The sequence below is a fragment of the Urocitellus parryii genome, chromosome 2 (assembly GCF_045843805.1).
Source record: "Urocitellus parryii isolate mUroPar1 chromosome 2, mUroPar1.hap1, whole genome shotgun sequence".
NCBI lineage: Eukaryota > Metazoa > Chordata > Mammalia > Rodentia > Sciuridae > Urocitellus > Urocitellus parryii.
Window position 1 is genome coordinate 27706049 of NC_135532.1, and position 13976 is coordinate 27720024.

Sequence of the window (13976 nt, forward strand, 5' to 3'; positions counted from 1 at the left end):
GAAAGGCACAGAATGCTCATTTAATAAAATAATTTTGGAAAGTTTCCCAAGTCTTGGGAAAGATATGGACATCCAGATCCATGAACCTGAAAAGTTCCCAATAGATTCAATGTAGAAAGGTCCTACATGTAGAAAGGTATACCAAGCCACATGATAATCAAAATATCAAAAGTTAGAGGCAGTGGGGTGGGGATAAAAAAAGTTGACATGACCTATAAGGGAGTCTCCATTAGATCATCAGCGTGTTTCTCAGTAGAAACCTTACCTTACAGACTAGGAGAAAATATGATTATATATTCCAAGTGTTGAAATTAAAAAAAAAAAACTCCAGTAAAACAGTACTTCAGAAATAAGGAGAAATAAAATCTTTTCCAAACGATCAAAAACTGAAGAAACTTATCACTACTAGATCAGCCTTAGAAGAAATACTTAAAGGAATGCTTCAACCAGAAGTAAAAGAATGATAATTGTTATCATAAAAACAAAAACAGAACAGGGAGGAAGAGCATGAGAAGAAGACTACCATTAAGCAAGGATGAGAGGTGGAAGGGAATGGGAGAGAGAAGGGGAATTACATGGAAGATGGAAGGAGACCCTCATTGTTATACACAATTACATATAAGAGGATGTGAGTGGAAAGGGGGAAAAAAGAGAAATGAATTACAGTAGATGGGGTACAGAGAGATGATGGGAGGGGAAGGGAGGGGAGGGGGGATAGGAAGGGGATAGGAAAGGCAGCAGAATACAACAGACACTAGTATGGCAGTATATATAAATGTGGATGTATAACCAATGTGATCCTGCAATCTGTACACGTGGTAAAAATAAGAATTCATACCCCACTTGAATCAAATGTATGAAATATGATATGTCAAGATCATTGTAATGTTTTGAGCAACCAATAAAAAACTATTAGAAATAAATTCATAATATTCCATTATACTAATGTTAGTGTGTAAATCTTTCAAAACCCTAGCTTGAACAATAAAAGTCAAAATGGCCAAAAATAGCTATAATAAATTATGAAGGACTATATAGTCTAAAAAGATGTAAATTGTGACAATAAAAAATATAAGGTAGGGCTGGAGCTGGAGCTCAGTGGCAGAGTGCTTACATAGCACGTGTGAGGCACTGGGTTCAATCCTCAGCACCACATAAAAATAAATAAAAGTCATGCAGTCCATCTACAACTACAAAAAAAAAGTTTTAAAATTATATATATATATATAGTAAAGGATAAAAATCTAGAGCATCTGGGGTATTGGGAATCAGGGGAGTTATGGTGCTGGGGATTGAACCCAGGACTTTACACATGCTAGTCAAGTGGTCTCTCACTGACCTACATCCCCAACCCTTAGAACATTAGTATGTAGACCATTACCAGCTTGAAGGAGCCTATCATAAAATATTCAAGCAGTATGGTTATCAGAAAGCAAAAACTTATAGCATATATATAAAGGAGAAAGAAAATGTCTTGACAATGATTTTTAAATATCACACCAAAAGCAAAAATAAATAATGGGACTGAATCAAACAAGCAAACTAACAACAACAACAATAAAAGCTTTTACACAGCAAGAGAAACAACAAAATGAAATGGCAACCTATGGACTTGGAAAAAAATTTGCAGACCACCTATGGACTTGGAAAAATATAACTCCTTATATTTGATAAGGAGTTAGTTATGAAAGATGAAAAGAATTGTTACAACTCAGTAGCCTAAAAATAAATAACTCAATTGAAAACTGGGTAAAGGTCCTGAAAAGACATTTCTCCAAAGACCACATAAAAACAAACAACAGGTATGTGAAGAAATGCTGAACTTCACTAATCAGGGAAATGCAAATTAAAACCACTATGAAGGCCAAATACAGTGGTACATTCCTGTAATCCTAGCAACTCAGAAGGCTGAGGCAGGAGGATTGCAAATTTGAGGTCACCCTAGACAATTTGGCAATAATCTAAAAATAAAAAGGTCTGGGGATGGGGGAATTTAACCCAGGTAGAGCACCCCTGGGTTAAACCCCCGGTAACCTGGGGTAGAGGAGAACACTGAGATGTTACCTCATTACCCAAATTTTAAAAAAAAAAAAATTGACAAGGGTGTGGAGAAAAGGGAATCCTTGTACATTAATGGTTGGTATGTTGATTGTACAGCCATTATAGAAAACAGCACAGAAGTCCCTAAAGAAATTAAAAAATAGAACTACCACATGACTTCAACAATCACTATTCTAAGTATATACCTCAAGAAGATGAAATCACCACCTCATGAAGATATCAGCCCTCCAAGGTTCACTAAAGCACTATTCCCCATAGCCAAAATAATGAAACAACCTAAATGTGCACTGATGGATGAATGGATAAAGAAAATTCGATAAACATACAATAACATATTATTTAGCCTTAAAAATAAGATCCTGCCTATGCATAGTTGAATGTGGAGGATATTATGCTAAGTGAAATAAGCCAGACACAAAAAGCACATTGCATTACCTTACATGTGGATTATATGTGTTTTTAAAGGGCTCACAAACGGGGCTGGGATTGTGGTTCAATGGTAGAGCCCTCGCCTAGCACGTGTGAGGCCTGGGTTCAATCCTCAGCACCACATATAAATAAATAAATAACATAAATGTATTGTATCCAACTACAACTAAAAAATAAATATTAAAAAAAATGCTCAAAAACACAGAGAAGGAAACAGTGGTTGTCATGTACAGGTCTAGAGTCCTAATGTACAACGTGTGCCCTGAACTTAAAATTGAAGTATTCAAGGGATTTTTATTAACTAAGAGTTTAGCTGTTTTTGTCACACATACTCTTGTGATAATGTCAGGGTGTATCCTTGTGTTATATACAACTAAAATGAATTTAAAAAAAGAAGAGCCAGTAAAAGAAAAATGGAAAAAAATGTACTATGTGGGAGAACACTTACTCTGGTATCCCAAATAAAATATCTAGTATGAAAAAAAATAAAAGTAACAGAGATGATAGATATTTTAATCTGCTTCACTATAGTAATCATTTTACTATCTATGTATGTCTCATATTATGTAATCCTTATATATACATAAAGAAAATTATTTTTTAAAAAGCCACTGAGGGGCTAGGGTGTATATATATATCAGTAGTAGAGCGCTTGCCTAGCATACACAAGGCCCTGAGTTTTTAATCTCCAAAAACAAACATAACAATAGCAATTGGAGTTTCACTTTAGAGTAGCAAATGATGTTTTACATACCATCTGTATATATAGGTATGTATTTGTAATTATTTTAAATCTAATGCATTTTAAATGAATGTCTGCTCAGCTATTTTAAATATAGGTAAATTTTAAATACAATATATAAAGTTAAAACTTACGTTGGTTTAAAATTAGGGAGGGGGTTGGGGATATGGCTCAGTTGGTAGAGTGCTTGCCTTGCATGCACAAGGCCCTGGGTTCAATCCCCAGCACCTCCAAAAATAAATAAATAAATAAATTAGGAAGAGAAAAGCACTTTCATACTTAAAATTATAATAAAATCAAGATATTCTACCATCTTATTTTAAAAGATTGACTCAGGAAATTTTACACCTATGTCTAGGCATTTGTGTTTAATAGTCATCTGTGTGAACAGTCCATCAGGTCTTTGTCTTATACTTGTATAATGAGCAAACTGGGAAGTAAAAGGAAAGTTGAAGGTGTTGGATAACTTTCCAAAGGAAACATTATCATCAACTTGCATTACAAAGGAAAAAACCCTCACAGCTTGCGGTCAAATTGTAAAACAGTCTGTCTTCCACGGTATATTTTGAGGGCACTTAGAAGTGACATAGGTTCTCTTATGATTTACTTTTTAACACTGGCTATTTTGGTTCCACTTTGTGTTTTGTTTTTCGTGTTTTGAGATGGCATCTTGCTATGTTGTCCAGGCTGGCCTCAAATAATCCTCCTGCCTCTGCCTCCTAAGTAACTGGGAAGACAGGTGCATACCACTGTACCCATCTTGGTTTCAGTAATTTTGAGAGGAAAACATCCTTTACCTCTGTAACATTAATACCAAGATTACTTTTTAAGGGCTGGGCATGTGGCTGAAGCGGTAGCTCGCTCGCCTGGCATCTCAGCACCATATAAAAATAAATAAATAAAGATGTTGTGTCACCAACAACTAAAAAATAAATATTAAAAAATTCTCTCTTTAAAAAAAAAAAAGATTACTTTTAAGATTATTCCTCCTCCTCCTCCTCAAAATTATGTCTTCAGTCTTTTCCCATGGCACCAGAACAAGGTCCATGTTCACAATTACATTTATTGAATTCATATCTGCCAAACTATACTAAGTATTTTATATGTTATTTCATTTAATCTATAAAATGACCCTGTGAGGTATAGGTAAAGTCTTCAGAGTCACAGATGAAGAAACTGAGGCACATAAACAGTCTATTTACTTGATTGTCTCTCCATACTATATGTATTAGTTATTTTTGTTATAACAAAATACCTGAAACAGGCTATTTGACAAAGAGAAAAAAAGAAAATTTAGAACAATTTTGGACTCTAGAAGTCCACACAGCATGGCACAGGTTCTGGCAACATCAGATATGTATCACTATATGAATGTGTCTCTCTTCCTCTCCAGAAGGAATCAATCTTGGAGACTATCCTAATAACATAATCTAATCTCTTCCCATAGGCTCTATCTCTAGTACCCTAGTCAGATTAAATTTCTAACCTTATTAATGCTGATAACATAGACTTTGGGGATTAAACTCCTGTATGAGTTTGGGGAACAAACCATATTCAAACCATAGCATTCTACTCCTAGTCCTTATTCATTCCTGAAATTCTGCCCACCTGTAAAAATAGCATCATACAAATGATGCCAAGGTCTGCTACCTGCCTGGGCTGCATCTGCGTCCCTTTGAACCATGGCTGCAGCCCCAGAGTGCTTTGCCAGCAAGCCCAACTTCCCAGCCAGCCTTGAAGCTCTTTGCTGAAACAATTCTGCCCTGAAAGATTTCTGAGATGCCCTCAAGGCATCTTTCCTAAGGTCCTGAGGCAAAACACTTGGCCTCTTTTATCTGATCTAATCTCCTTGGCAAACAGCTGCTCTGTGGAACCCCCTTGGTGACACTCTTACATTCTTTTCTGCTCCCTTCCTGGCCAGGCCAAAAACTTTCCAAAACCTTTCCTGTCTGCTTTCCTTTTAATTGTAAATTCTTTCTTCAAAGCATACCTTTGCTCTCTCACTTGACTATAAGCCAAAAACAGCCATACAGCAGCCTGAAGGCTTTGCTGCTTTGAAATCTCCTCTGCCAGATAACTTAGTCCATCACTTTTAAGTTCAGCCTTCCACAAAGTCTCAGGACTAGGACATGAAGAAGCCAAATTGTTTGCCACCATTTATCAGCAGTGGTCTTTACTCCAGTTCCCAAGAGAATCCTCATTTCCATCTGAACCTTCACCAGCATGGACTTTATTATTCTCCACATCTGAATTTGAATTCGGGTCTTCTGAGCCCTTACAGCATTCCAGGCTTGCTCTGACCTGCTCCTCCAAACTCTTCCAACCTCTTCCCGTTAACCAATTCCAAAGGCTCCTCCACATCTACAGGTATAGTAATAATGTCCCACTCCCAGTATCAATTTTCTTTATAAAGGGAAAAGGTCTATGTAGCTCATAATTGGAGGCTGGAATCCAACAGCACGGCACAGGACTGGCCTCATCAGATTTTTTTTTTTTTTGTATTTATTTTTTAGATTTAGGTCACAACATCTTCATTTTTTTTTTTTTTAATGTGGTGCTGAGGATCGAACCCAGTGCCTCACAAACGCCAGGCAAGTGCACTACCACCTGAGCCATATCCCCAGCCCCTCATCAGATCTTAATGAGAGCCCAAGTATATGCTTGTGTCTGCATCTCTCCCTCTCATCTCAATCTTCTCAATTAGGAAGGCCCCACCCTAACGACTTAATCTAATCCCTTCCCTAACGCCCTACCTCTGGATATCATAGTCAGATTCTTCTACCCTCTTAAACCATTAACATAAGACTTTGGGGACTAAACTCCTGCATTATTAGTTCAGGGGGACAAATCATATCAAACCCCAGCATTATACAGTCATTCTCCTCCCTTTGTTTTACTTTCCACAGTTTGTGCTCATGGTCAACTGTGACCTAAAAATATTAGAAGGAAATTTCAGAAATAAATAAGTCCTATGTTTTAAATAACTTTTGGTATGTTGTTATCATTGTTCCATTTTATTATTTTTAATTTCTTACTATAGGTAATTGACAAATCAAACTTTATCACAGATATGTATTTGTAAGAAAATATAATATGTAGGGTTAAGTCATCTTTGGGGTGTTTTTCAGTATATTCCCCACAGATAAAGGACTACTATCCTTCAGAGTTGGCATTTGAACCCAGACCTTCCCTATTCTTGTTCTGTTGTGGATTCTACCTCCTCATTTATGCCCCTTCTAGTTAAATACAAAACATTTGAAATGAAGTCTCTCTTAAGGCAATAATCTCAGTTGTTATGTAAAGTTATGATGGTTATAACCGCCCCAATCCTTTACGTGTACCATGTAGTACAGTGTCATCTGTCGCTTTTACTTTGCCAAAATATCAAGCTTGTGCTAAACCAGACACATAATTTTCTTTCATTTTGGAATGAAAAACCCAGCCTACACCCAAATACATGCTTGTTTGTTTTTGTTTTTAACAGCTACTAAATATGTCCAGGGAACTGAGTGACCTGAAAAGAAATCTGAAGGAGGCCACCGCAGCCATTGCTGCGGACCCTCTTTACACAGAGGGAGCCTGGTCTGAGCCAACCTTCACGTCCACTGAAGCAGCCATCCAGTCCATGCTGGAGTGCCTCAAGAACAACGAACTTGGCAAAGCTCTACGGCAAATCAGGGAATGCAGGTCATTCTACCATTTCTTTTAGAGATGGTTAAAGGAAATGAACACCTAATGGGGACTTTGTTATGGTTGGGGACAAACAACATAGAAAGAATTTCTATGTATTTCACCTGTCTTATTTCTTACTTTCAATGCTGGTTTTCAGACCTTACACAGAAAACACTGATGTTGATTCTGGTCATTTGTAGTTCCTAAAATACATTTCAAAGTATATTCTTATGTAATATAGAACTATAATTTTAGTCTGAATGTACTTTTGAGTTTTTACATCCTACATTTTTAAATCGTCTTCACATTCATTGGAATGAGAATGCTATAACAAATGAGAGAAAGATTATAAGAGTATCAGATTCCACTCTGGTATTTTTAAACTTTTGATATTTTTTAAATATCAAAAACATTATCCTAAAACTCATTATAGTGATATTTGCACAATTGATGGAGTTGTAAACAGTGTAGCCGGGTGACTTATAATGGTATGAGAACATCTCAACAAAGCTTCTAAGTAACATTCTTATACTAATGAAGACTCATAACTTCCCAACTTTGTAACCAACCAATAATGTCTCTAATCTGTGCTATTCTTTCTTGACTGCAGAAGTCTGTGGCCCAACGACATCTTTGGAAGCAGTTCTGATGATGAGGTCCAGACACTACTGAATATCTATTTCCGTCACCAGACTCTGGGACAGACGGGTACATATGCACTGGTGGGATCAAACCAGAGCCTGACCGAAATTTGCACCAAACTGATGGAGCTGAACATGGAGATCCGGGACATGATTCGCAGGGCCCAGAGTTACCGAGTCCTCACTACTTTTCTCCCAGACTCCAGTGTTTCTGGCACTAGTCTCTGACAGGAGCCTCCCGTCCCCCATGGTTTCCAAGCTGGCGGTGCTGCCATGCTGGGGCGACGTCATTCAGTGTCTTCTCAGCCTTCACAAGGCTTGGACAGACTGTTCTCCCTCTTGTTACATGTAGGACTTTTTCTAAAGAGGATGGCAGAACTGCCAATATGTAGCAATACCATAAGAACCAAGGGAGCATAGGACATCTTGAGACAGACTCCACCTGTCATGCTGTGTGGCACAAATGTGTTTTCCTTTTACTGAGCAAACGCAACTCACTACTGAAGAAGTGACTTCCATTGCATACCAAAGCCGACGACACTGAACAATACCTTTCTAGAAGCAGTTTTAGATTGGCAAAAGTGCAATGTTTTCCTCATTTAAAGAGATTTATATTCTGAAACTTGTACATTCGTTTCCTTTCTTTTTCCTTTGATTCCCCCTCCTCATCCCCCCCCCTTTTTTTTTTTTTTGGTGGGCTGAGAAAGGGACAGGCAGAATGAAGCTGGCCACTGAAAAATTGTAAGATGGTCAAAAGCCGACAGCCTGTGTATCTGAAAAGGGAATTGTAAATGGACTACAATTTAATGTACACTGTTATTTGAATACAATTACTGTATCTAAAAGAAGCTGCTATGAAGTACCTTTTTTTTGTTGTTGTTGCTAGGCTACTGTTTCTGAAGGCCCTGGATCTTTTTGCACCAGAAATGATCCAGATACTCTTTTTAAGGATCTTGGCTGCTTTTTACTAGAAGGTCGCTTTTATGAGCATATTTATACTACAGAAGGATGAGTGTTAATTTTAATTAACTTTGTCATTTTGTAGAGAAAAATTATCATATTATGAATTCCAAGTCTTTCACTTGTCACGCATGCATATTTTAATATCCATTTGGATAGCTGGAAGTAGAATCATAAAAGTAAAATATGAGTTGTCATTTTGTTTCTTAAGAATGTCATATTTTATTTATAATATACATGTAATGGGCCATTCTTAAGTTTTCTCCTTAAACTTAATGCTGTCAAGTGTTAGATGTGTGCATGTGACTCTGTTGCACATCAAAACATATTCAAAGTTTATCTATGTAACTTATTCACTCTGTAAATACATTTAAAGATTTTGTGATGTAATCTTGATTGATATTCTGTTCAGACATTTCTTTAGACTAAAAAGAAAAGACAAAAATACATGTTGACCTTGGATTTTATTTCTGGTTAATGAAAATATTTGCCTTTGATATACATTAATAGTTTTGCAGGTGGGCTGCTACAGTGACAACTCCCAGGGACACCATTTACATTTAGTAAATGGCACCCATTGGGATTGTGTAGCGAAGGCCCTTGAAGCCAGAGTAAATAGAATGTCTCTGGAAATGGGCACTAAAAAAGTCTTCCAACCAGTTTTCTCTGTAATCAAAGAGAAAAATCAGAAAAGAACAAAGGCATCTAATTGTCCATAACCCATCATTTAAAGCTGACATCCTTAAAATTATAGAACAGATTTTATGAGTAGTAAATACTAGACTTTTTTGTACTATCACTGACACCCCACTAGAAAAACAGGGATAGACACAGAGCAATCTAATGAATACTGTCTTTCTCCTCGAAAACTAACAACTTGCTTTACTGACATACAACTACTGAATCATTAATAGTAATTTTCTAGAAGTATCCTGCAGGAGGGAGTCTGACCCAAGTTTTTGTTGTTGTTACCATTGATAAAATTATTAATATATTTTAAGAACTTTCTGGATGGCTGTAAACATTCTTTTGATAAGTTATTTTTTTCAACTGAAAGATAATTTGTTGTGATTTGTAGAACAAACAACTGAATCATGATCACTCTGAAAAATACCTCAAAATACAGGTTTCTGTGGGTAACGATAGCCACCTGTCAGTTTTGTTGGAAGCCACAGTACAAAGGACTGACTGGTCATGACAGTTTGCCACCATGCCCTCTTCTTATCCAGCAAAGAACCACCACAATGGTTTACTCTGTTCAAAAGGATGTCAACAGTACATTGTAATCTGACATATTAGACTGCAGTCAAAAGAAAAAGTCAAGTTTGTCGTTTTTTATTTTTGAAAAGATATGTTAATGTGAATTGGGTTTCTCTACTTTTCCTCTATTTCTTCATTGTCTCCCCCTTAAATGGAGGTGGAAAGAATTGTGTAGGAAAGGAATCCCACCCCAGTTGAGCCCAGCAGTAGTTTTAGATCTTCCAATCAGATCTCCTGGGCTAACATGCCCCACTTCACTTACTGAAGCACTAATTTTCACTACCTTCCTCAAGGCTATAGAGGTTGAGGTGTCAAAGGAGAGGGTAGATACCTAACTGATGCTTTAGTGATAAAATGCCTCCTCATTGCTCATTAGAGCCAAATGATACTTTTTACCCATTGGCATGATAAAGCAATCAAGATAAGCCTTCTCTAATAGACATAACTTGATTAAAATTATACTCTCTAAATATGGTGATTTCAAAAAAGCAACAAAAATTTTAGAGGCATCTGTGTGTTTTACTTCCACCCACAGGTGAGAATGTTAAGAAAATGTGTTGAATCAGCTGTAAAATAAAGATGCTTTTAACTGTCAGCATCATACATATGTGCACATACAGATTTTAATGCATCTGGTTCCAAGTTCTAACAAACATTGACCTTTTCAGTGGATTCTAGAAAGAGGGTACTGCTATTTATATCAATAGCTTACACCTGCTTCCAGTTCACTGCCCAAACATAAAATTAGTGTCCCCCAGTGAATTTTATGGTTTGTTAATGTGTCTCAATAAAGCTGGTTTTTAAAGTATTTAATGCATTTACTTTGGATCAATTAATATTTGAGTATATATCAGATACAGATATTTATGGCATGCTCACTCTGGGGCAGCACTGGTAGAAGAGACTACAGTTATCCAAACAGATATGGCCCTCTTCCAAGGAAGTTCATACTCTTTATTGAGGGAAGATATGCTTGGCCGTGAGGTGTGATAAGTGCCATGAAAAACTATAGAACAGGGACACATAGTAACCAAGGTGTGGTGCTATTTTAGGAAGGCTGCTAGAGAAACCCTTTCTAAGAAGGCGATACCTGAGCAGAGATCTGAATGAAGGATACAAAATGAACAACTAGGGGGAAAAGCATCCCAACAGGAATCACAAGTCCAAAGATCATAGCAGGAGCAGGATCACTTGGTTGAAGTCAGAAGCCAGCAGCTGGAGTGAAGAAGAGAGTTCAGAGAGGACTCTGTGGGCCATGAGAAGGACACAGTCCCTTTCTGGGTGATGTGGAAATCCATGGATGTCTGGGGTCGCAGCAGTGACATGTTTTGACCTGTTTTAATAGAATCCTTCTGTTTGGGATGATGAAAAACTTTTGAGTCAGTAATCATTATGGTTTAGATATGAAATGTTCCCTGAAAAGCTCATGTTAGGCAATGCAGGAATGTTCAGAGGTAAAATAAGAGATTGATGGGTGGTAATGGTAGGCAGGTAGGACATAGGTGGAGAACAGAGGTCACTGGAGAAATGCCCTTGGAGATTTTGTCCCTGGCTCCTGGTTTGGTTGTTCCTGCCCCTCCCTCCCTCCCCCCATCCCTCCCCCCATCCCCCACCTCTAGTTAACAGCCTCCCTGTGCTGATCAGCTTTCCTCCACCACACTCTTTCCACTGGGATGTTCTGCCTTATCTCAGATCCAAAGGAATAGAGTCAGGCAACCATGAACAAAGACTGAAACCATAAGCCCAAAATAAACTTATCTCCTCTTTTTTTTTGGGTGTGTGTGTGTGTGTGTGTGTGTGTGTGTTGGGGAGGGTATGGGGATTGAACTCACTCTCAACCACTGAGCCACATTCCCAGCCCTATTTTGTATCTTATTTAGAAATAGGATCTCATTGATTTGCTTACCATCTCACTTCTCCTGAGGCTGGCTTTGAACTTGTGATCCTCCTGCCTCAGCCTCCCAAGCCACTGGGATTATAGACATGCACCACTGTGCCTGGACTCCTCAATTGTTCTTGTATTTTGATCATGGCAACAAAAAGCTGAGTAACACGGTAGTTACTTACCTTGTGGATATACTTACTGCAGCTGAACCGTGTACTTTAAAATGATAAATTCCATGTATATATTTGGTGACAGTAAAATTAATTCTTTTTAAGAAGGCTCACTTGAGCTGTTATGTGAAGAATAGATTGAGGTAGGGCAGAAGTGAAAGTTAGAAGGCAACTGCAACAGTGTAGCCAACAGGGGTGCTGGCCTGGGCAGGGAAGCTGCCATGGGGCTGATTAGGAGAGGACATATTAAGGAAACCTTTCAGAGGTAAAGCTGATGGGACTCACTGATGACACAGGGAATTCAAAAGACTTCAGAGATTCACCCAACAACTGAAAAGAATGAATTTGCCACTTCCAATGTGCACTTCCTCATCTCTGTAATGTAGAAATCAAGACATGTTAACTTTAAGGTGGTAAGTAAATGGGTTGATTTGTGAGTCTATTGTGGGAAGAAGCCTGGGCCAAGGACATAGATGATATTTACAATCCTTGGGATAAAATAGGATGCTTATTTGTCTTGGTCAGTTGGAACAGGAATCTCTCTTATAAGAATCAGTATACACAGGGCTGGGCTTGTGGCTCAGCAGTAATCGCCTAGCATGTGCAAGGCTCTGGGTTCGATCCTCAGCACCACATAAAAATAAATAAAAGTATTGTGTCCAAGTACAACTAAAAAATAAATATTAAAAAAAAGGAAAAAAAACTAAAAAAAAAAAAAAAAAAAAAGAATCAGTGTACACTAGGTGTGGTGGCACATGCCTGTAATCCCAGAGACTCAGGAGGCTAAGGTAGGAGGATCCCAAGTTCAAAGTCAGCCTCAGCAACTTAGCTAGTCCCTAGACAACTCAACAAGTCCCTGTCTCTAAATAAACTATTAATAAGGGCTGGGGATGTAGTTCAAATGGTTAAGCACCCCTGTTTTCAATCCCAGTTATTAAAAAAAAAAAAAAAAAGACTCAGTGTAGGCAATGGGTTTGAATCCTTAGTTGTATATGAGATCAGCCCATGGGGAACTTGGGAACACTCAGGCCCCACTCCAGAGACTGACTTAATAGGCACAGGCTGTACTCAATACCCAATGCTGTTTAAAGTTCCCCAGGTGCTGGTCCTCAAACTTAAGAGTCTCCACAGGATGCTTGTCAAAAGTGCAGCTTCTAAGAATCACAGCCTTTGGGACAGGAGTCCCCTGTGTTTCTCCTTTGCTAACAAAGCAATGAACCATCTTTTTCCATTTTCTCAAAACCATGTCCTCCTTATTGGATTGGCATCTGGGACCAGGACGGAGCTTTTGGCAACAAACTTGGGAACCCAGATGGGACCCAACAGCAGCCCCCTTCTAGCTTTCTTGGGCAGACCTGGCTCTCCAAAGAACCCTGCTTCCATGCTGAGAATTCATGGTGCTGGCCAATTTGTTGAGAGCCAACTACAGTAGAGTTAGGAGATGGGTGAGTCTGCCTCAGGTCGAATCAGAGGTGCTGTTCCTGGGTGTAAAGGGAGGGACTGAGGGAGTCCCAGCAGCTGCAGAAGCTCCTTTTGCTTTAGGGGAACTCCCATCTTCTCTCCCTGAACAATACAGGTTGCTTCATCGTGATCCACTTTGAGAAAAAGGAAACTGAACTTTGGAAAGTCGCGACAACTTTGGCCATTAGCATGATCGCTGCCCTATGTACGCCTTGTCCAGTCATCTGCCATCTGCCACTGTGGACCTCTGGACTTATCTAATGCTGAATGCCCTTAACTTTCCACATCTCCACCTGATAGAGAACAAGGACTTCGGGTTACTTCCCCAACTTCACCCCTTTCAGCAGGAGTAGCTTGGAGAGGTTGTCACCCACTTTCCACAGAAATGGAAGCTAGAAATTGACATGGGGAATCCTAACAGGCTTCACTTGATGCTTTGACTATATCCCTGTGGCTTTGAAACTTACATGTTTTTTTTTCCTTTACCCAACCTCCTTCTCCTTGACCTCCTCCCTAATCTTCTTTTCCCTAACTTTTTCCCTGATTTTCTCTGACCTTCTTTTCCCTAATCTTCTCATCCCAGATCTTCTTTTCCCTGATCTCTCCTCCCTAATCACCTCTATAAAAGCCCCCTGTTCCTGCTGACTGGCAGAATCACAGCCTTTAGGACAGGAGTCCCCTGTTTGTCTCCTTTG

General features: G+C 38.6%; 1 protein-coding gene and 1 non-coding gene across 4 annotated transcripts in view; both read left to right on the top strand.

The window, feature by feature from the left end:
- Fry (FRY microtubule binding protein) overlaps nt 1–10573 on the top strand; it is a 406369-nt gene extending 395796 nt beyond the window's left edge. For all 3 annotated transcript variants that reach the window (XM_077795147.1, XM_026414538.2, XM_026414540.2), the window contains 2 exons: nt 6717–6919; nt 7515–10573. In XM_077795147.1, coding sequence (XP_077651273.1) covers nt 6717–6919; nt 7515–7773 — 462 coding nt within the window. In that variant the 3' untranslated portion in view covers nt 7774–10573. The remainder of the gene's footprint in view (nt 1–6716; nt 6920–7514) is intronic.
- Nucleotides 3393–3465, top strand: Trnaa-ugc (transfer RNA alanine (anticodon UGC)). The gene has a single exon. It is a non-coding gene; the product is annotated as a tRNA-Ala (tRNA).
- Nucleotides 10574–13976: the final 3403 nt, after the last annotated feature.